Below are 24,046 nucleotides of genomic sequence, written 5' to 3'. Positions count from 1 at the left end.
AGGTGGGTAATCTTGTGTTTTTGGAATCCATTGGCTGTAAGCACGTTGGTGAGGGTGTGTAGTTCGGCTTTTTGGTGTTGTTCATCGGCTAAGCATTTTGTTCTGGAGATGAGTGTTTTGGCTACGGACTTGATCTGTGCTGGGTGGTGGTGTGAGAGTGCATGTAGATAGCGGTTTGTATGTGTTTTCTTTTGGTAGATGGTGTGTCCTAGGGAGCCATTGGATCTTTGTATACCAAGACATCTAGGAAGGGAAGTTGATTGTTGGTTTCTGTTTCCATAGTGAATTGTATCTTGGGGTGTAGGCTGTTGAGGTGTGTGAGGAACTTGTTTAGTTTTTCTTTCCCATGTGGCCAGATTATGAAGGTGTCATCTACGTATCTGAGCCAGAGTTTGGGTTTGTGGTCGTATTTTTCTAGAGCTTGTGTTTCAAAGTGTTCCATGTAGAGGTTTGCGATGACAGGTGAGAGGGGTGATCCCATGGGTGCTCCTTCTATTTGTTTGTATTTTTGTCCATTGTAGGTGAAGTATGTATTGGATAGGCAGTGGTTGGTCAGATCTAGGATGTGCTTGGGGGTTGTATTTGTTTTGGATGGCTGTCAAGGCTTCTTTATTGGTATTTGGGTGAAGAGGGATATGACATCAAGCTTACTAGTAGGTCGCTGGGTTGTAAGTTTTGTTTCTTTATGATTTCGATGAACTGGAATGAGTTTCTTACATGTGAGTTGATGGATTCTGCATAGGGTTGTAGTTGTTTGGCGAGAAATTTGGCCAGGTTTTGTAGAGGTGAGCCTATGGAGCTGACTATTGGTCTGAGTGGGGTTCCTTCTTTGTGTATCTTGGGAGACCATAAAGCTTGGGGCATCTGGATGATTTTTCTCTGGGTATGATTCTTTGCTGGATTTCTTCACTGATGGGGGAGGTTTTTATTTTGGATTTGGTAGTTTTTCTAGGTAGGTGGTGGGGTCTGTCTTTAGGGGTTTGTATGCGGGGTCTTGGAGTAGGTTGGTTAACTTGGTTTGGTAGTCAGATGTGTTCATAACCACTGTCGCGTTGCCTTTGTCTGCTGGTAGGATTATTATGCTGGTGTCTTCTTTCAGGTTAAGTAGTGCAGTTTGTTCTTCTTTGGATAAGTTGCTTTTGGGTGGTTTGCTAGTGCAGAGGATGTTGGTGATTTCAAGTCTGATTTTGTTAGCATCATCAGGGTTGGTTTTGGTCAGGCTGGTTTCAACTCCACATATGATGGTTTCTGTGGGGATGTGTTTGGGGGCGACAGCAAAGTTGAATCCTTTTGAAAGGACCTTGGTTTCAGCTTCAGTGAGGATCTTGTCTGAGATGTTGTGCACTGTTTGTTTCATGTGTGGCTGTGGGGGGAGGAGTTGGTTTCTGGCGTTGTTGTAGTTTCTTGAGTTTGTTGGTGTGTGTGTTTGTCTTGAGGGAGGTCTGTGTTTCGGCTCTCCAGACAGCAAGTTGTTTGGATTTGTCCCAAAGTAGGGGTGAATCTTGTTGCTGAGTTTCAGGTGGAGTGTGAGGAGATCTTTGTTGATTTGGTCTAGGAGAAACCTTTTTGTGTGAAGTTCATTTCTGATTAGGGCCAATTCTGTTCTTTTTAGGATGCGTTTGGTGGCTGCTGTGTTGGTGTGGAATTTCAGTTGGAAGCTTGTGGGAATTAAATTTTGATCTCGGCAGTTGCATAGGAATGCAGGTCACATAAAATGGAGCTCTTTGGACTTCAAGTTTTCATAAGTCCTGATCAGATGGTGGGTTTCCTCCATTACACCTCTACGGGAGGAAACCCACCATCTGATCAGGACTTATGAAAAACTTGAAGTCCAAAGAGCTTCCATTTTATGTGACCTTGCATTCCTATGCAACTGCCGAGATCAAAATTTAATTCCACAAGCTTCCAACTGAAATTCCACACCAACACAGCAGCCACCAAACGCATCCTAAAAAGAACAGAATTGGCCCTAATCAGAAATGAACTTCACACAAAAAGGTTTCTCCTAGACCAAATCAACAAAGATCTCCTCACACTCCACCTGAAACTCAGCAACAAGATTCACCCCCTACTTTGGGACAAATCAAACAACTTGCTGTCTGGAGAGCCAAACACAGACCTCCCTCAAGACAAACACACACACCAACAAACTCAAGAAACTACAACAACGCCAGAAACCAACTCCTCCCCCCACAGCCACACATGAAACAAACAGTGCACAACATCTCAGACAAGATCCTCACTGAAGCTGAAACCAAGGTCCTTTCAAAAGGATTCAACTTTGCTGTCGCCCCCAAACACATCCCCACAGAAACCATCATATGTGGAGTTGAAACCAGCCTGACCAAAACCAACCCTGATGATGCTAACAAAATCAGACTTGAAATCACCAACATCCTCTGCACTAGCAAACCACCCAAAAGCAACTTATCCAAAGAAGAACAAACTGCACTACTTAACCTGAAAGAAGACACCAGCATAATAATCCTACCAGCAGACAAAGGCAACGCGACAGTGGTTATGAACACATCTGACTACCAAACCAAGTTAACCAACCTACTCCAAGACCCCGCATACAAACCCCTAAAGACAGACCCCACCACCTACCTAGAAAAACTACCAAATCCAAAATAAAAACCTCCCCATCAGTGAAGAAATCCAGCAAAGAATCATACCCAGAGAAAAATCATCCAGATGCCCCAAGCTTTATGGTCTCCCAAGATACACAAAGAAGGAACCCCACTCAGACCAATAGTCAGCTCCATAGGCTCACCTCTACAAAACCTGGCCAAATTTCTCGCCAAACAACTACAACCCTATGCAGAATCCATCAACTCACATGTAAGAAACTCATTCCAGTTCATCGAAATCATAAAGAAACAAAACTTACAACCCAGCGACCTACTAGTAAGCTTCATGTCATATCCTCTTCACCCAAATACCAATAAAAGAAGCCTTGACAGCCATCCAAAACAAATACAACCCCCAAGCACATCCTAGATCTGACCAACCACTGCCTATCCAATACATACTTCACCTACAATGGACAAAAATACAAACAAATAGAAGGAGCACCCATGGGATCACCCCTCTCACCTGTCATCGCAAACCTCTACATGGAACACTTTGAAACACAAGCTCTAGAAAAATACGACCACAAACCCAAACTCTGGCTCAGATACGTAGATGACACCTTCATAATCTGGCCACATGGGAAAGAAAAACTAAACAAGTTCCTCACACACCTCAACAGCCTACACCCCAAGATACAATTCACTATGGAAACAGAAACCAACAATCAACTTCCCTTCCTAGATGTCTTGGTATACAAAAGATCCAATGGCTCCCTAGGACACACCATCTACCAAAAGAAAACACATACAAACCGCTATCTACATGCACTCTCACACCACCACCCAGCACAGATCAAGTCCGTAGCCAAAACACTCATCTCCAGAACAAAATGCTTAGCCGATGAACAACACCAAAAAGCCGAACTACACACCCTCACCAACGTACTTACAGCCAATGGATTCCAAAAACACAAGATTACCCACCTAATCCAAAAAGAAACCCCAACCAAAATCCAAGACAGAGAACAAGAAAACGGCAAAGCCCTCCTCCCATATATAAAAGGCACTACAGACAGAATCAGCAAGATCCTCCAAAAACACAATATTAAAACAACATTCTGCACAAACAGAAAAATATCCACCATCCTAAGAAACCCCAAAGACAGAGTCGAATTAGAAAACCAAGGAGTATACGAAATCCCCTGCACTGCCTGCCCTGCCACATACATTGGACAGACTAACAGAAGAATTAGTGCACGCATTGAAGAACATAAGAACTCAATCAAAAAGAAGAAACGACCTCTTCCCTGGTCCAACACCTCAAAGCCACAGGACATAAAATTAACTTTAAAAATACCAGAACTATTGCCAAAACCGAACACTTCAACAGCAGAATAATCAGAGAAGCCATAGAAATAGAAAAACGCCCACACAGCATGAACAAACGAGATGACACCTCCCGCCTCCCAGCCATTTGGAAACCCGCCCTCATGAACAGACGAATACCTGCAACCTCACCACTGCCCACTCCAAACCCCTCCGAGCCATACATGAAGCAAGCCGACACCAACTATGGAGATGCAGCGCGACCTCGAACTCGAAGCCGGGCAGCAAGAAATCCAGCCAATCAGAACACGGCCAACCCCCAACCAATCAAAACACAGCCAGGCCCCCCACCAATGAGAAGACACCCCCACCCAATCAGAACACAGCCAAGCCCCCACCCATTCAAATCCCACCCCCACTGACAGTTAGAAAGAAAAAAGCAGCTGCAACCTCACATCACTCTGAAAAGCAAGAGCCAAAGACAGAGGCCTGATGATGATGAATGAGACTTCATCGAAACGTTGCCTAGACACTTTGAATCTACGCGGGAGAAAACCCGAACAACTAAAGATCCATATATATATATATATATATATATATATATATATATATATATATATATATATATATATATATATATATATATATATATATATGTATACATGTATGTATACATGTATGTATGTATGTATATATATATATATATATATGTATGTATGTGTGTATATGTATATATCTATATCTATATCTATATCTATCGCGGGTACTTACATGTATGGCATTCAGCTTTGTTCGAGTATTTTCCCACGTCATTGTAGTTTTGCTTTAAAAGTTGTAGCAACGTTTCGGCAGAATCTCATCTGCCATCATCACACTTCTGTATAGTGTTCATCTGTGAGTCAGATTTTTACAGTGGTTTCAGATTTAAATTTGGGGCAGCCTATTGCTGTGCCAGAATGGTTTTTTCTTCACCCTGATTGGTTGGGAGTCTTGGTCTGTGTTTATTGGTCTTGGAGTTTGCTGTGTTCTGCTTGATTGGTATTTCTAATATCTTCTGTCTGTTTTTTGGCTCTTTTTGTATCTTGATTGGCTGGCAACATTGTGTTACTTTATTGGAGGCCTTTAGTGCAGCTTGGCTCCAGGTAAATGGACGGCTATCATTAGTTAGGAAGCTAGGTTTCATCTGGGTGCCTGGTTGGGGTATGTTTCAGCTGGAGATATCAGGGGGGATCTGTCTGTGCCCAGGTGTTTGCCTGGCTAGTGGTGTGGAGATTTTTTTGTTTGGAAGTGCAGGCTTCCAAATGCTTGACAGTCTGGTGGAATCATCTCTTCTATTCATGCTTTCTGGTTTTTTTTCAATCTCTATGGCTTCTCTGATGATTCTGTGGCTGGGGTTTCTATAGTGGCTAGGGTTTTGGTACCATTGAAGTTGATGCTATGACCTGTAGCTTTCATGTGTTGGACTAGTGAGGAAGTGTGTTCCAGCTTTTTGACTGCATTTTTGTGTTCATCCAGGCGGGTACTTATTCTTCTATTGGTCTGTCCAATGTATGTGGCCGGGCATGATGCACAGGGGACTTCATATATGCCTTGGTTTTCCAGGTCAATTTTATCTTTGGGGTTTCTTAGGATGGCTGCTATTTTTCTGTCTGTTTTGAAGGCAGTCTTGATGTGATATCTGTGTAGTATCTTACTAATTTTGTCTGTAGTACCTCTTATGTAGTGCAGGACAGCTGTTCCATAGGTCTGTTCAGCCTCTGGGTCTCTGTTATGTCTCAGTGTGGTTTTGTGGATCAAGCTGGTGATTTTGCTTTTGTGGAAGCCGTTAGCTGTCAGTACTTTAGCCAGGGTGCATAGTTCAGTCTTAATGTGTGTCTTGTCTGCCAGGCGTTTGGTTCTAGTAATTAGTGTTTTGGCCACAGAGTTTATCTGAGCTGGGTGGTGGTGGGATTGGGCGTTGAGGTAGCGGTTGGTGTGTGTTTTCTTCTGGTATATAGTGTGTCCTAGTGTGCCATCTGTTTTTTTGTAGATTAGTACATCTAGGAATGGTAGTTGTTTGTTTTCATTTCCATGGTGAATTTGATTTTGTGGTGTGTGCTGTTTAGGTTTGTTAGGAAATTGTTTAGGTTTTCTATTCCATGGGGCCAAATCACAAAGGTGTCATCAATGTATCTTAGCCATAGTTTGGGTTTGTGGATGGCATTGGCCAGGGCTCTGGATTCGAATTCTTCCATGAACAGGTTTTCGAATCCAGAGCCCTGGCCAATGCCATCCACAAACCCAAACTATGGTTAAGATACATCGATGACACATTTGTGATTTGGCCCCATGGACAAGAAAACCTAAACAATTTCCTAACACACCTAAACAGCACACACCCCAAAATCAAGTTCACCATGGAAACAGAAACAAACAAACAACTACCATTCCTAGATGTAATTATCTACAAAAAAAATAAAACAGTTGGTACACTAGGACACACCATATACCAGAAGAAAACACACTCCAACCGCTACCTCAATGCCCAATCCCACCCAGCACAGACAAACTCCGTGGCCAAAACACTAATCGCCAGAACCAAACGCCTGGCAGACAACACACACATAAAGACAGAACTATGCACCCTGGCTAAAGTACTGACAGCTAACGGCTTCCACAAAAGCAAAATCACCGGCTTGATCCACAAAAACACACTGAGACATAATGGAGACTTAGAAGATTAACAGACCTATGGAACAGCTGTCCTGCCCTACATAAGAGGTATTACAGATAAAATCAGTAAGATACTACACAGGCATCACATCAAGACTGCCTTCAAAACAGACAGAAAAATAGCAGCCATCCTAAGAAACCCCAAACATAAAATTGACCTGGAAAACCAAGGCATATATGAAGTCCCCTGTGCATCATGCCCGGCCACATACATTGGACAGACCAATAGAAGAATAAGTACCCGCCTGGATGAACACAAAAATGCAGGAAAAAAGCTGGAACACACTTCCTCACTAGTCCAACACATGAAAGCTACAGGTCATAGCATCAACTTCAATGGCACCAAAACCCTAGCCACTATAGAAACCCCAGCCACAGAATTATCAGAGAAGCCATAAAGATTGAAAAAAGACCTGAAAGCATGAATAGAAGAGATGATTCCACCAGACTGTTAATTATTTGGAAGCCTGCACTCACGAACAAAAAAATCTCCACACCACTAGTCAGGCAAACCCCTGGGCACAGACAGATCCCCCCTGATACCTCCAGCTCAAACACACCCCAACCAGGCACCCAGATGAAACCTAGCTTCCTAACAAATGATAGCCGTCCATTTACTCGGAGCCAAGCTGCACTAAAAGCCTCCAATACAGGAACACAATGTTGCCAGTCAACCAAGACAAAAGCCACAAAACAGACAGAAGATATTAGAAACACCAATCAAGCAGAACACAGCAAACTCCAAGACCAATAAACACAGACCAAGACTCCCAACCAATCAGGATGAAGAAAAAAACCATTCTGGCACAGCAGTAGGCTAGCCCCAAATTTAAATCTGAAACCACTGTAAAAGTCTGACTCACATATGAACACTATACAGAAGCGTGATGATGGCAGATGAGATTCTGCCGAAACGTTGCTACAACTTTAAAAGCAAAACTACAATGACGTGGGAAAATACTCGAACAAAGCTGATGTAAGTACCTGCGAAAACTTAAGAAAACAAATATATATATATATATATATATATATATGGATATATATATATATATGGATATATATATATATGGATATATATATATATATATATATTTGTTTTCTTAAGTTTTCATGGGTACTTACATCAGCTTTGTTCGAGTATATATATGGATCTTTGGTTATTCGGTTTTCTCCCGACTAAGATTGGAAGTATCTAGGCAGAATGTTATGCGGAGAAAACCCGAATAACCAAAGATCCACATACAAATACCCGCGAGAACTTCAGAAAACACACACACACACACACACACACACACACACACACACACACACACACATATCCATTTCCAATGTTGCTACTGAAAATCTTCCAGATTTTTATTTGCCTGTGCAAATCTGTTTTTTTTTATTTTGTACACACGCACACACACACACACACATGCTTCTTCTGTTTTATCTTCCATTTTCTGAATTCTTTGTTCATTCTTTGTAATCTTTTGTTGAAAATTTTCTAGCTTGGAAATTTATGAAGAACCTGTTCATGTAACTTGTCTATTTTTCTTCCATCTTGTGTTTAATTTTTATCTCACTTTTTATCTCATCTTGATTCTTTCTTATATCTTCTTTTTGTGAGGCAATTGCTTCCTGAAACACCTGTAATGTTGTCTGCATTTCTTTTTGGAATTTGTTAGATTTTTCTTGTCAGAGCATTAAATCTATTGATCTTTGGTGTAATCAATATTCAGTTCTTCAGCTAATAACTAGTAATATGTTAACATTGTCTAATATAGCCAAAATTATTCACCAGATTAAAAAGCAATGTAAATCACATCTTAAATCTTATACTCTTTCCTTTGTCTATAGGCTTTATAGGTTAATAGGTTCCAATAATCCAATATTTGAATCCAATGTAAAATAAGGTTTTAAATCCAGCTCTCTCAATCAGAGTTGCAATTCAAACTAGTCCAAACAATAAATCCCCCAAATAATAAACAGTGAAACACCTTGTTCTCTTTATTTGCCGGTTGTGTCTTATTCAGTTGATAAATTCTCAGCTTCAAGGTCACCCACCAGTTATTTACATCTGGGCTTAGAGCCACATTTTTTGTTTACATGTAAGATGTTTCAACAATTTTCTCCTCTTTGCCACAAGATGTCATTCTCCTCAATTAATTATTCAGGAATCCATAACACAAATAAAGTTTAGTTCTTTGATTAGTTATTTCAGGCCATCTTTGCTCTCAAAAGCTTTAAAAAAAAACTTTAAAAGTCCTCAATGTTTGCCATATAGAGTTTTTTTTCCCCTTATATGTTCATTCTGATTTTCTGTTTTAATTTCCCTTTTGGGCTGTTCATTCATTTGACTACTGTTTGTTTCCTCTGGTGAAGGGGGTTATATTTCCTACTTCCTCCAATCCTGTCTGGGCCTTTTCTTTTCTTTTGGGATTTATTTGTTTCAAGAAGTATTTTTCAAGGGGATAGAGAAAAAGTAGTCTTACCCAGCTTCAGAGCATAATATTGGCAATCTTTTTATTGGTACTTCAGAAGTACCCAACCTTTCAGTTTCTCCGATAGTTGATGGCTCTGGTTGGCTTCGGGCAGTTGCACAAGTACAGCTAGCCCTTTCTCCTGACAGTTGGTGGCTTTCCTGGATTGAATGAGTGAATCACTATGCTTGTAATCTGCAGAATTCTCCCCTCTATTGTCACCTCTACAGTGCAACTTTCACCACCTTGGGGGTCTCTGGCAGGATGAAATCAATCGCGGAAAGCAGAGCCCAGCTTTCCCTTGACCGTATCATCATGATACCAAACTGGAAGTCAGCAGGGTGCTTAGATCTGGCCTGTGGGGCTGCCCTGGAAACAGCAAAGGACAAGCCTTGGTGCCTCTGCCCTCCTGAGCTCTGTTTTTGGGGCAGACGACTTCAGGAGGCTATTGTGGCCACAAATGGAGCCCCTGAGGGCTGTGTGCAGCCCTCCCAAGCTCTGTTTTTGCTGGCAGAGGGCTGCAGGAAGCCATCGCAGAGTTCTAGCAAAACAAACTAGTAGCAAAAGTGCCATTTGGTCACAAGGCAAAAAGGCATCGAGAAGTGTTTCCCCTTTTGCATTTGAGCATCCAAGAAGGGACAGGAAAGGAGAAAGGGAAAGAGGAAAGAAAAAGAAGGAAAGATGAAAAGAGAGCAAGGAAGGAAAAAAAAAGGAAAGAGGGAAAGGAAGAAGAAAGGGAAAAAGAAAAGGGAAAAAGAAAGGATGGAATTTAAAAGCAGGAGGAGGAAAAGAAAGAATTAAATGAGGGAGGGAAAAAAGAAAGGATCCATGATAAGTTTTATTCATTTTTATTTAAGTGAATGGTAAAAGGGAGACTAATCTTTGAACTTGAACATTATTGCAGAAACAAATCAACTTTCATTCTTTACCGCTTCATTTGTTAACAGCTAGAGAACAGGAAAACTGTGTAGAGCAAATGGGAAAGCAAAGAAAGCCTCGGCCTGAGAGGACAGAGCAAAAAGCTGCCGCTTGCAATTATCTTGAACAAGAATTGGAGAAACGTCACACAGGAATGTTAACAAGAACTATCATAACAAAAGGAGATCAACACTGGCGATGAGAAAACTAGCCTCTTTCTTATTGTAAGAGGAGTGGGGGTGGAAGGGGGTGGGGGGTGCAATTACCAAAACCTCAGCAGAATGATCAACTCCACCTCTAGCCAGCCAAGAAAAATTAAGCATTTTGCAAAGAACTGTTCTGTCCTTGGAAAAGGCAGCTGAAGGGAGGAACACAGATGAAGGGGGAGCTTGTTAGAAGTCATAGAAGTTGGGGGGGAGGGGGTCAGGAACTGCTGCTGGGGTGAAACCTCCCTCAGAACTGCTCAGAACATGGTCAGCCTGTGCGGCAAGATGGTCCCCGGGGATGCCAGGCCCTGCACAGACTCACTGTTACGTTTGGGTAATGAGAGGCTGAACCAGGGCATGGATGCAACAATACTTTATTAGAATAATAAAGGACTGAACGTGCTTGCCAAGCCTGGAACTGGCTCGCAGTGATCAGCAACTGGTTGGACCCGCAGCCTGCTTTTATAGCTGGCTGCTGGGAAGAACCAACCAATGAGAGAGAGGGCAACCTCCCCAGCGCGAACGGACCTGAGAGGAACTTCTTCAAGTTCCAGGGACATTACACCCTTCCCCCCAGATGCGAACACGCATAGTCTTTGTGGTACGCTGGAGGCTTGTGCTGGCGCCCAGAACGGCGCAACTCTGGTGAATTGTCTGTCAGTTCAGAGTCTGCAATGGAGGGTTGGATCGGTAGGGAGTCACGAACGCGTCCCTCGGTCAGGGCTGGCTCGGGACTCGAAGGGTTGGTCTCTGGGGACGTGTTCCCGTTGACTGGTTCGGACTGGTCGGCCATCTGGAGGTCGTGGTCCGTGTTCGGGTTCCCTGGCTCGGCTGCTGGTGTAAGCAGGTCACCGGGGTTGGTGCTGATGTGGGGTTGATGCTGTGGACTCGTTCCGGTCTGTAACCCTGAGTCACCGCTAACGAGGGTGTCGTGGCGCTTCCGCAGCTGGTCCACGTGCCTTCTCCAGACTCGGCCGTCCTCCAGTCTGACTCGATACGACCTGGGTCCGGTGATGACCACGATCTCGCCCGGGATCCACAGAGGGTCACCAGCGAAGTTCCTCGCAAACACGGGTTCCTGTAAGACAAAATGCCTAACCCCCGATGTGGAAGCGAGGGGAGAGTCAGGGCAGTAATGTGGGTGAAGCCTGTACAATACAGTCCGCAGGCGTCTACCCATCAGGAGCTCAGCCGGGGACTTATTAGTGACTGTGCACGGGGTTGAGTGCTGGCTCATCAAGAAACGGGAGAGTTTGTGGTGCCAGTCTTCCTTACTGAACCTAGCTAGAGCCTCTTTAGTGGTCCTAACGGCTCTTTCTGCCAGCCCGTTACTGGCAGGATGAAAGGGAGCCGTGAAGATGTGGCGGATGCCCAGGTTGGCAGCGAAACGGCTGAACTCTGCCGATGCAAACTGGGGGCCATTGTCGGAAACTATAGAGTCTGGTAGCCCGTGTGTTACAAACAGGCGAGTCAATACCTTGGTAATCGCTTGCGTGGTGGTTGTGGATAGATGTGCCACGTCAATCCACTTAGAGTAAGTCCACGATCACCAGGAACATTTTGCCGTGCATCGGGCCTGCTAGGTCGATGTGAATCCTGGACCACGGTGCGCTGGCGCTTTCCCACTTAGTGGGGGTGGCAATTGGAGGATGGACGGGATTCCTGGCAGGGATGGCAGGAGCTTACCCATCTGCTGATGTCTTCATCGAGGCCCGGCCACCATACGTAGCTGCGTGCTAATGCCTTCATTCTGACGATGCCAGGGTGTCCTTCGGTGCAACGCCTCCAGAACTTCGGTGCATGGTGAGGTCGGGATGACCACTGCGTGTGCCCCACAGCAAACAGCCCTGCAAACTGGATAATTCCTGTAGGCGGGTCTTGAAAGGCGTGAATTTGGTTTCAACATCACCGCCCGGCCACCCCCTCCTCACCCAGTCCAGTACCTGGGCGATTGTTTTGTCTGCCTTGGTTTTGGCAGCAATGTCAAGGGCAGTGATGGGAAGGTCCAATTGGGTGACCTCAAAGATAGCATGGACCGGTGCAGGATCCTCAGCTGGAGCAGGCAGGGGGCAGCGGCTGAGGGCGTCTGCGTGGGACAGTGTTTTACCTGGACGGTGTGTGAGTCTATACGAGTATGCCGCTAGGAAAAGAGTCCACCTTGTCATTCTAGGAGACAGGACTTGAGGGGTCTGTTTGTCACCAGCTAGTAGACCCAGGAGAGGCTTATGATCCGTGACCAGCTCGAAAAAGTGGCCAAAAAGAAATTCATGGAATTTCTTCACAGCTGTGACAGCTGCTAAAGCTTCCTTATCGATTTGGCTATAATTGTGCTCTGTTGCAGAGAGCGTCCTGGAAAAAAAAGCGATGGGGGCCTCGGAGCCATTGGGGAGCCTGTGGCTTAACACTGCCCCAATTCCAAAAGGGATGCGTCCGCTGCTAACACTAATGGAAGGTTGGGGTCAAACTGAATAAGGACCGCCTCCGACGTGAGTAGTGATTTGACTGCTGTGAAAGGCGGAGTCTTCCTTGTGTCCCCAATGCCAAGCCGATTTTTATCCAAAAGTCTGTGTAGGGGTTCCGCTACAGATGCTTTATGGGGCAGGAATGATGCGTAAAAATTCAATAGCCCCAGGAAGGCTTGCAGTTCCGCTTTGGAGGTTGGCGTGGGTGCCTCATGAATTGCCTTAACCTTGGACTCCAGGGGGTGAATGCCTGAGCCGTCAATTTTATAACCCAAAAAGTCCACCTGTCTAGTGGCAATGGCACATTTTTCTTTTTTTAACTTGAGGCCATGCTGTCTGAACCTCTCTAACACTGCTCGAACTCTCTGGAAGAGTTGGGGTCTGTCCCTGGCCGAGACTAAGATGTCATCGAAGTAGGGTACTACACCAGGAGGCCCTGCAAAATCCGCTCCATGAGGGATTGAAAAATGCCTGGGGCAACACTTACGCCAAATTGGAGACGCTTGCACCTGAAAGCACCCCTGTGTGTGACAATGGTCTGGAGTTCCGCTGTTTGGTTATCAACAGGGAACTGTTGATACGCTTTGAGACATGTCCAATCTGGCAAAAATGCTGCCAGGTTCAAAAGTGTGTAATAAATGCTGAATGACGGGCACTGGGTAAGCGCTAACTTGTAAAAACTTATTAATTGTGGTTTTGTAGTCCGAGCAAATTCTCAGGCTACCGTCTTTTTTGAGGGGTGTGACAATGGGCGTCTCCCATTTGGCGAAATCTGTTGGCTCAATGACCCCTTGTTTTAATAATTTATCCAGTTCCGCATCTAATTTAGGCCGAATAGCGAATGGAACTCTACGAGGTTTTAGCCTGATTGGGACTGCTTGGGGGTCGACTGAGAATGAGATAGGGGTACCGTTATAACACCCCAGTTCATTGCTGAATACGTCTGAGTAGTCAGCGAATAAGGAGTCAGTGTCTGAGGTTGAGACAGCATGGACTCCTGTCAACCCTAGGCCGAGATGGGGAAACCAATCAAGCCCCAAGAGTGTGGGGAGGTTTCCGTTAATTACCACTAGAGGTAGGTGGCCTTTGAAAGTTTTAAAATTAACAGAAAACTTGCCTCTGCCGATTACAGGAATGTCCTTCCCCTGGTAGTCCTTCAGGCTAAACTGGCACTTCTGGAGCCGGTTCCTGGATAGACTGGGCTGTAGTCTCTTGAGGGTGCTCCAAGAGATAATTGAGAGCGCTGACCCCGTGTCAACCTCCATGCGACAAGGTCTACCTTCTAACAAAACGGAGAGAGAGATTTTACTAATGGCATGGCAAGCGTGCTTAGCATGGTGGCGAGTGCGACAGTTCAATACTTGCCTTTGGGGTCCAGACTGTGAAAAGGAGGGGTGCCTTTGTGCCGAGCTGTGAGCGGCCTGGCAGACTCTAGCGATGTGCCCTTTTGTGGCAGATGTTGCAAGTGGCTCCCTTGAATTTGCAGGTGGTCCTCAGGTGTGATCCACCACAGGATAGGCACAGGGTGATGTGCTTGGGTGGACTGACGCTTTCCTGCTTGGCTCCTACCTGCGGGTGTCTGGCGTGGGCGAGGCGGTGGATGTCGGCTGCATCGCTGGGGTCCTCCTCTATGGCCACCTCTTCGGAGTGGACTGAAACTGCACCTTGCTTGGAAGCAGGACCTTGGATTTCGGTGGCTGAGTGTGCTGCCAGTTCTGCTGCCAGGGCTTCCTCGACGGCTTGCGCGAGGTTGAGGTCCTTCTTAGCAAGTAGGCGCCTTTGGAGGTGAAGGTCCTTGACTCCGCAGACTAGCTGGTCGAGGAGCATGTCCTCCAGGTAGGTCCCAAACCCACAATGGAGAGCTGCGGTTCTGAGGGCAGCCATGTACTGGTTGATGGTCTCTTTGTCTGATTGCTTCCTCATTCGGAAAGTGAACCGCCTGGCAATCTGTGAGGGCCTAGGAGAATAGTGGTTAGTGAGGATTTCTAACAGTTCTGTCCAGGGAACGTTTTTTAACTCACGTGGAGCCACGAGTGCCGTGGCAGTATCGAAGACGATGGCTCCACAGTAGATCAGGAAATATGATTTTTTCCTGTGCTCCCCTGCATCAGCCAACCCAATTGCGTCGATGTAATGGTTAAAACGATTCTTGTATGACTCCCACTTCTCCTCATCCGGCTTGAATGCTGGGAAAACTGGGTTGGAGTTCATGATGACAAAAAATCAGGCTGGATAATCTGTTGAAAAAAAAATCTCTCTGGGGCAGCAGCAGGACGGTTTTTGTGCCTGTGGCAGGCAAGTGACTTCAGCTCTGGAGAGGCTTTTCACAGCTCTCTCTCTCTCTCTGGGTAACACGAGGTTAGGCTGCAACGGTCGTTGGCAGCGTTTCGAAATTCGCGCCTGCGTGGGCATCAGTGACTTGTAATACAGCACCGCGCTGTACTTTTAGGGCGGAAATTCAAATGACAGCCGTTTGAATTTCGCGCCTAAAGAAACGACTGCGGCGTGCGCAGCGCTTCACTTTCCCTGTAGCTTGGCTAACAAGCGGCTACAGACGCTTCTCACTTTCGTTGCTTGCTGACCACTTTCTCTGGCTGCGGATCAGCGTTCACTCGCTTGCTGACCGCTCTCTCTGGCTGCGGATCAGCGCTTTGTTTCTTATCGCCTGCCGATCGTTCTCTCTGGCTACGGATCGGCGGCTAGTGATTCAGCGGTTGCATTGTGCCTCTGGTAGCCATCCCATCCTCGTCGCCAGTGTTACGTTTGGGTAATGAGAGGCTGAACCAGGGCATGGATGCAACAATACTTTATTAGAATAATAAAGGACTGAACGTGCTTGCCAAGCCTGGAACTGGCTCGCAGCGATCAGCAACTGGTTGGACCCCGCAGCCTGCTTTTATAGCTGGCTGCTGGGAAGAACCAACCAATGAGAGAGAGGGCAACCGCCCCCGCAGCGCGAACAGACCTGAGAGGGAACTTCTTCAAGTTCCAGGGACATAACACCCACCACCTCCTCTGTGCATGCCCAGGGTGTGGGGCAGGGGCAGCCTTTCCCTGGCTCTAGGGTAGCCCCACAAATCTAAGGCCCTGCATTCCAGCCCAGATGGCTGCCATGATCAGTGTCTGGTAGGCCTGGGCTGGACTGAGGCGCTGTGCTTCGCTTTTTCCAGGGCAGCTCCACAGGCCAGATATAACAGCACTGTGGGCTGGATTTGGCCCACGGGCCTTGACTTTCGCATCCCTGTTCTAAACATATGCATGGTAGCATCTCAGAAAACATAAAAACAGTCCAGATATTAAGCTATCCAGTGTCTGAACTGTTAAGAAAGAGCATTGTTAATCAAATATCCTTTTTACTGTAGAGCAGGGGATTTGTTGACGTGAGTGTGGGTGGTAGTAAGAAGAATCAATAAATAAAATTAATCCCTGCATGATCAAAGCCCTGGCCCATTCATAGTTATCTCATCCATGTTATAGCAGTCATTCAGTGATATATCTAAGAGCAGCAACCTGCCATGTAAGAGCCCATGTTTACTTGGGCTCTTAGCAAGCCTTGGTATGGCTCACACTAAACTGATATAATGGTGTTTCTGTAGGGGTGTGTGTGTGTGTGTGTGTGTGTGTGTGTGTGTGTGTAGGGGGCATCAGAACTGTGGAATAAATCTGGGAAGGTCTTTTGTAAGTTCAAACAGATGCTAAATGACCATCATATAACGATGTTTCTTTTGCTCAGCTCAGTAAAATTCAGATTCAGTTTAGGAAATTCCTTCTATTCCCATTTAAATTGAAATGGAATTGTGTGTGTGTGTTTATGCTTACCAATTGCTTTATTTCTTCAACTTTTCCTTCTGCAACAGCATCAGGTTTTATAATGACAACCATACATTTTTCCTCCTCTAAAAGAAAAGTAATAATGAATTTAGGAAGCTGTATAACTATTCCAAAAGAATAAATAATATAAGCACTTAATGCTTATTTGCTACTCTAAACAGAACTGTCATTGAACTATTTGTGTTAGATATGGGCTAGATTGAAAGACAGGACAACGGGGAGAGGGAAAAGATCTCTTTATTCTGCTCTGAGTAAAGACTGCCACCAGGTGTGCCTGCTGTACTTTTTACAGGCTGCTGTCTACAACTTTAGCCACTGATGGCTGTTCATTTTCCCACCTGGGGGAAGTCTGACATCACTGACTTTCCCCCATTGAATATCTAACAATTTGTGTCTGAGATCAATTTATTTGTCTGCAGTTATTTTTAAAGTTTTTGGAGTTAGAGGTGTATTACGGAAATGAAATAATTAAATACTTTGGCACTATAATTGAACCTGGAACTATAATTGTAAGTAGTAGTGGTTGTTAAGTGAGTTACCGTGTGACTGCACCCAATTTTATGAACATTTTATGGCAATTGTTAAGCAAATGTGCTGTTGTGAAGCAAAAACCATTAACATTTGACTGCAGGATGCTGCAACTGGCTGTAAATTCAAGCTGGTTGCCAAACACGAGATCATATGTATGCAATGTAGGGGTGTGTGAGTGTGTGTGTGTGTGTGTGTGTGTGTGTGTGTGTGTGTAGGGGGCATCAGAACTGTGGAATAAATCTGGGAAGGTCTTTTGTAAGTTCAAACAGATGCTAAATGACCATAATTAAGCAAGGCTAGCTATATTCATTTCTGTTACATGTCATGAAGTGTATACTTACAATTGAAGTGCTTACTCTATATGAAAAATGCTCATTATTTTTTTTAAATGAAAAGTTGCTTTTTGATCCACATCCTAAACTGCTGCTAATTTTATACCTATACCTATAATTTTGTATGTATGTGATTGAGAACCTCTATCAAGATTCGTGGTTGCTATACCAACATATTGGGGGTTTCATACTGTTTGCTCCACTTATGTTTACAAAAAATAACATTAAAGAACTAGTACAGGTAGTCCTTGAATTATGAATGTAATGGAGCCTATTCCATTCATAACTTGAGGATTCATAGGAGTGAATCTCATACTTTGACTCACCTCCAGCTTCTTCTTCTTCATGTTCTTCTTCTGATTCTTTCTCTTCTATAAACAAGAGCTCTGGCATCTAAAATTAAATGTTTACATTGTCAAACTCTAGGTTTTATTTAAAAGGTTTATATGGTAGTTACTAATGTCTACATCTAATCTGACAATATATTTTAATTTTAAAAGCATTCTATGGGGATGAGGTTTTCAACCCAGTTTTCAAACTATAAAATAAAATCAACTGGGATATTTTTTTATATGAACTTCCAAGGATTGTAATAGCAGAAATGGTATGCCACCAGCAAAATTTTATCAACAGGAAAGGTAAAAATGAGAAGTAGGCTACACTTCTGTCAGCGCAGTTAAGAGACTATTGGTGAGCCAAAGGAACATCAAGGAGAATCATTACCTCATCAGAGGCAAGCTGACTCTGCCAACAAGAGAAAAAGATGTATGATTTTAACCCCTGCCTTTCTCAACAAAGCATGCAAAGTGGAGATGGTATTCAGCAGGTTCTGACCAGTTCTGGAGAACCAGTAGCGGAAATTTTGAGAAATTAAAAATTAAGGAGAATATGTAAATAAAAAAGAAGTATACATGTAATTAAATAATGAATGTTGAATAAATAAGACAAGGAAATATTATGATTATTAGATTTAGAGGATAATTGTGATAAATGTGATCTTTATCAGATTTGATATTAATTAATTATATGATAAAACTGAACAGAGTGTTTAATTAAATAATGGAAATTGTTCAATAAGGATAAGTGAACACTAGGGTTAATAAATTTAGAGAAAAATGGTTATAATCAATATGCATATAAGATTTGTTATTTGTATCTAAAAGAGATTGTACCCAAACAGTTCTCTGCCATTGTGGATATGGAAAATTTATATATAACAACGGAAATTGCATAACAATAACAATAACATTTTAATACTTTCTGCTCAAGAACAAGTCCTACAAACTAATGCCATGAAAACGAAGATACAAAAAAACACTGACAATCCAAACTGTCCAATTTGCAATGATAAAGTTGAAACTATTAAGTATTTCACACTTAATGTAGCAAAATTGCACAAACTGACTGCAAAGCTAGACATGATCAAGTTGCTAAATTAATCCATTGGTCATTATGTAAAAAATACGCCCTAGCTGTATGAAAAGTCATGGGGACATAAAGTGGAAAAAGTTGTCAAATATGAGTCAGTGAAGACTTTCAAATATAGACGGATCATCATTTGGAATACAACATGCCAGATATTATGGTTGTCGAGGACCAAAGTGTACAATTTATTGATATTGCTGTACCAGGAGACGCCAGAGTCCAAGAAAAAGAACTGGAAAAAATCACAAAATATTGCGACCTGGCCATTGAAACTACACAATCATGTAACAGTGATACCCATTGTCATTGGGGCACTTGGTACCATGTCCAAGAATTTTACAAAACACATCAAGAAATTGCAGCTTCCTGCAATAACACTAGCAAAACTGCAAAAATCTGTGCTACTCGGAACATCATATATTTTAAGAAGATACTTGGTTGATACCTAGGACGCGGGCAGCAACCCGTATCAACCATTAGCACCAGTCCCTGGTATTTGTGATACATTTTTAAATGTTCAGTTGATTGAGTTTCATGTTTAATGAATAAAAGAGATAATAATATTAAAAAAAGAATTCCTAAGCCTGTTTGAAGTTCACAACTTTAAAGTTCCTAAGGCAAAAGCTAATCATTTTATAACTCATACAATATAAGCAACAAAACAATTTAAATTATTGAATTTAGGACCAGAGGATATTTGACATTGGAGGACCAACCATTTTTTTTTTCAAACTGAAAAAGCAATAGGGATGAAAATACATTAGATGAGAGTTTCTGGGGAGCTTTCCTCTTTTCACAATTTAGTGAAAAGTTCCAATAAATGCTATTAACTAGAGAGTGGGGACTAAGGTATTAATTATGTACAAGAGCAATAAATGAGCATAAAAAGCATGACAAATCAAATCTCTCCATAATGATACTGTAGGTGTTCATTAAAACCAATAGTTTTAATGGACACCTAGATTATCATTATGGAATATTGCTATATTATGATAGATTTGATTTGTTATGCTTTTTTGTGCTCATTTATTCTTGCACTTCTTTAGACGCTTATTAGATTTTTTTGAAAGTACTTTTAGCTTTTTATGTAATTTTATTTTTGAATTTTGTATTTTTATGTTTTTAAAGTCCTTGTATGCCACCCTCCATAGGCTGGTCTTTGACAATATTAAAGATTGATTTGATCTGACTAAGCTTCATTGCCATCAGAGCAATTCCATGAAAAATATGCCTAATTTAGTATTGCACCTTGCAAAGAATCTGAATGTATTTAATGTTATTAGAATTGTGCTAATTATGAATTTGTCTCTTGACTTTAGCTCATCTTGAAAAAGCTAAAGCCTGGTTAGGGAGAAATCAGCAGGGAATCTCAGATTATAGGCTAAATTGGGAACTAAAATGAAACTAGCAAACATTTTGGAAAAAGTCAATGGCAAATAACTTGCTATAGATATTTACATATCATTATCCAGAGAGATATTATCTTTAATTGTAAGCTTAGCCTGCTGTTGTTAATTTGTATGGAGCTGTGGAGGCCCTGGTGCTCTTTAAACTTGGTTGTTCATTTGCAATTGCTTCATGTCTTGATTAGAAATGCCTACAAAGTAACAAACAAGCTCAGAGAGCACCAAGACTTCACATTTCAACCCTATGCTACATATATTCTCTTCTACTATATGGTCATAATTACAAATCGATAGCTTTAGATCAGGGGTGTCAAACTCAATTTAATTGAGGGCCGTATCAGGGTTGTGTTTGACCTTGAGAGGCTGGGTGGGTGTAGCCAGGGTGGGCATGGCCATCTCGACATCAGTCATGTTGGGGGCACATGTAGCGGCCTGGATGGGGCTGGGGGTGATCTATTGTTTCCAGTGGAGGAAGATAAAACCAGGGAGAGCACCAAACCCTTGTCCTTCAGAGGAGCCTTGCCATCCCTCTCAGGCCATGTGAAGAACCACTGGACAGTGGTAGAGGCTGTCCAGACCCTTAGGCAGTGGAGAGCAAGTGCTCAGCTCAGCCCCTGAGCTCCCAGAGCACTGGGACACCACAGCCCTGCCAAGCCTCGCTTCCCAGAGCGGGTACCCGGCTGCCCTTATCTCCTCCACTGCTGCTGCTGTTCTTGCTCTCCTTGGCCAAGTTGTTCATGGTGTGTGTGAGAGGGCAAAGTGTGGGTCAGAGGGAAGCCCATTCCCTCTCCACACAAGAAGACCCAGCTTTGTAACCAAAGCATCCTCAGTGATAGGATGGGAGAACACCAGTACAGATCAGGGGAAGGAGACAAAGGAATGGCAAAAGGCAGCAGGGCTGCTGGTAGCCAAGTGCTAAAGCAGGAGTTCCCTCAGGCTTTCCCTGCCTCTCCTTATAATCTCCTTCCTTCCTTTTTCCCTTTTCTTCTTTTCCCTTCCCTCTTTCTTCTTCCTTTCCCTCTTTCCTTCTTTTTCTTTTCTTGATCTCCTCCCATATTTCCTTCTTTTCCTTTGTGTTTCCCCTTTCCTGTCCTTTTTTGGATGCTCAAATGTAAAAGAGGAAACATTTCTTGATGCCTCCTTGCCTTGTGATCAAATGCCACTTTTGTTAGTAGTTTGTTTTGTTAGCATTCTGCCAACAAAAGCAAAGCCTGGGAGGACCACATGCATCCCTCCTGGGTTCCATTTTTGGATGTGATGGCCTCCTGAAGCCCTCTGTCAATGAAAATGGAGTTCAGGAGGGCTGCATGTGGCCCTCCTGGCTCCATTTTCAGTTGTGATGGTCTCCTGCATCCCTGCGAGCAAAAATGGAGTTTAGGAATGCTGTGCATGGCCCTCCCAGGCTTCATTTTCAACTGCAATTGCCTCCTGAAAGACTTTATGGGCAGAAGCCTCCTGGGCAGGAGCTTGTCTTCTATGCAGGAGCATTCTGGTTTTCTCTCGAGAGTGTCTGCTCTTTGGTTGTGACAGCTCAAGATATAACAACCATAAGAACCTTCATTCTTGCCCTGATCTAACCTTACAGCAATGTATACGATCCCATGAACTACACTCTGATCTCAAAAGACTACATTAATTAGGTAATACTAATCTATACATTGACTACCATGCAGATTGTATCAAAAGCAACCTACATCCCAATAACCATCACCCAAACATCCAACATTAGGGATGCATGCCCCTTACTTCATCCAGATCCACTACTTCATATCTTAAACGCAAACTACTCAATGCAAATAAAATGCATGAATTCCTCATCTTATTAAGAACAGCCACATTCAACATTATATTTGTCTGTGAGACATGGTTGAATGCATCTTTTCCTGACTCCATTACCACTGTAAGAGAATATCATGTTTATTAGTCTGATTGTGAAAACTGAAGAGGAGGTGGAGTTGCTAAATTCTATAAAAAGTATCTAAATCTAAAAAAGATTCAAATTATACAAGAACTTGCTCTTCCTGATACCATCATCTGTGAACTGTCCTTAAATACCTCAATCCACTTCTTACTATGCTATCGAGCCCCTGACTATGACATAATTCATGCAAACAAGCTAACTTCACTACTGACATGGGCTGCCTCTTGCCCTCACCGTCTTATTTTTCTTGGTGATTTCAACTTACCTCTTATAAATTGGACACTAAATGAATGTACATGAACTCATTCATGCAACCCTGTATAATGCTGTTACCACACTTGGACTGGATCAGTTAGTATATAACAATACTAGACTAAACAACTGCCTTGACCTCAACAGCTCAAACTCAGTTTATGACGTACAAATACAGGAACCATTTTTAAACATAGTATGACTGACTTTTGTCTAAATTTACACCATCTCAAAGAGGATCATAATGATGGATCCCCAAAACACAATTAAAAAAAAAAAACCAATTATGAACTCATAGCTGCCGACTTATCCTCTCATGATTGGCACTATTCTGTTCTCTGGCTGTAATACTACAGAAGAACATTATAACGCTTTCTTGCTTGAACTTGAAAGATTCATTAAACTATATGTTCCATTAATAACCCCCCCCCCCCAAAAAAAACAATTTACCCAAAATAATAAGAAAACTTCAGTCTAAAAAAAATCCTTATGGTGTGAAAACAAAACTAAATATGTAACTAACTTTAAAAACTGATACAACACCTTATGCCAACAGATAAAGGCAGAATGCACCAATTACCACTGCGAGCAAGAGGAAAACCTTCTACGCACAAAATCCACCCACGCCTTCTATAACTTTGTAAACACCAAACTTAAAGACTCAACAATCATTCCAACCCTAAAAGGACCAAATGGGAAAGACTATAGTGATGAAGCCATTAAGGCAAACCTCTTCAACACATTCTTCAGTTCAGTCTTTGTAAACAGTAATGGCTCGTGCCCCACATTTCCTACTCGTACCACAACTATCTGCAATGATATTTACTTTAATGAAGATAATGTAGAAAATGCACCTAAAACCATCCTTATCTATTGGCCCTAATGGCTTATGTGGAAACTTCTTTAAAAAGCTCTCCACTGCCATAGAGAACCCCTAAGCATAATATATGAGATATCATTCAGAACCAGCTCATTACCAAGCCGATGGTCTTTAGCAACGGTCATCCCTATCTTCAAAAAAGGTGACCCCTGCCTGGTTGAAAACTATAGACCAATCTCATAGTGTTGTGTCACGTGCAAAGTATGGAATCAATTATTAAGCAATGCTTTACCTTCCACCTATAGTCAAACAACCTATTCTCCAACAAACAATTTAGTTTCAGAAAAAAATTGTCCTGCAATTTTCAACTTCTACACTGCAAAAACATGGACTATATTACTTGACCAGGGCAAAGCAATAGATGTAATTTACACAGACTTCTGCAAAGCCTTTGACTCAGTGTGTCAGCCTTCAAGATCTTTTCTACTTTTCTATTGCTTTCTACTGCTTTGCATCTTTCGGCTGCCATGAGTAACGGGGGGAGGAGGGGTTGCATCTTGTGGGAAGAGAACTGGAGGTGTTACATTCTTGTCTTGTATAAATGAGGAGTCGGGAGGGGGGAGTATAAATTCCTGCTCTTAAGTTTCTATTTCCTTGCTTAGCTTTCTTTCCTTTGCGCAGCTGCGAAGTTTTATCAAAATATGTCAAGGTCAACGGACAGAGGCCTCACCACCACCTGAAGATGCCCACATGATCATATTCAGAACTTTTAATTGGTAGAGTCTTTTGGACTTTGGGGGGTGGGAACAATTCCATCCCTTTGTATATGTGATCTGCGCACCAAATTCCTTAGATTCAGAATTCTA

At 43.0% G+C, this 24,046-nt stretch overlaps 1 protein-coding gene across 2 annotated transcripts in view; it reads right to left on the bottom strand.

Moving 5' to 3' along the window:
• Nucleotides 1-24,046, bottom strand: part of NME8 (NME/NM23 family member 8) — a 124,870-nt gene that overhangs the window by 83,068 nt on the left and 17,756 nt on the right. For both annotated transcript variants that reach the window (XM_087918536.1, XM_087918537.1), the window contains exons 6-7: nt 17,683-17,749; nt 16,482-16,558 (exon numbers count right to left, since the gene is read on the bottom strand). In XM_087918536.1, the coding sequence (XP_087774662.1) occupies nt 16,482-16,558; nt 17,683-17,749 (144 nt within the window). The remainder of the gene's footprint in view (nt 1-16,481; nt 16,559-17,682; nt 17,750-24,046) is intronic.

Source organism: Pseudonaja textilis, chromosome Z, assembly GCF_049901715.1.
Source record: "Pseudonaja textilis isolate UNSWEBS1 chromosome Z, rPseTex1.2, whole genome shotgun sequence".
NCBI classification, from domain to species: domain Eukaryota; kingdom Metazoa; phylum Chordata; class Lepidosauria; order Squamata; family Elapidae; genus Pseudonaja; species Pseudonaja textilis.
Note: the sequence above shows the minus strand (reverse complement) of the source record. Positions and strands in the feature narration are given on the sequence as shown.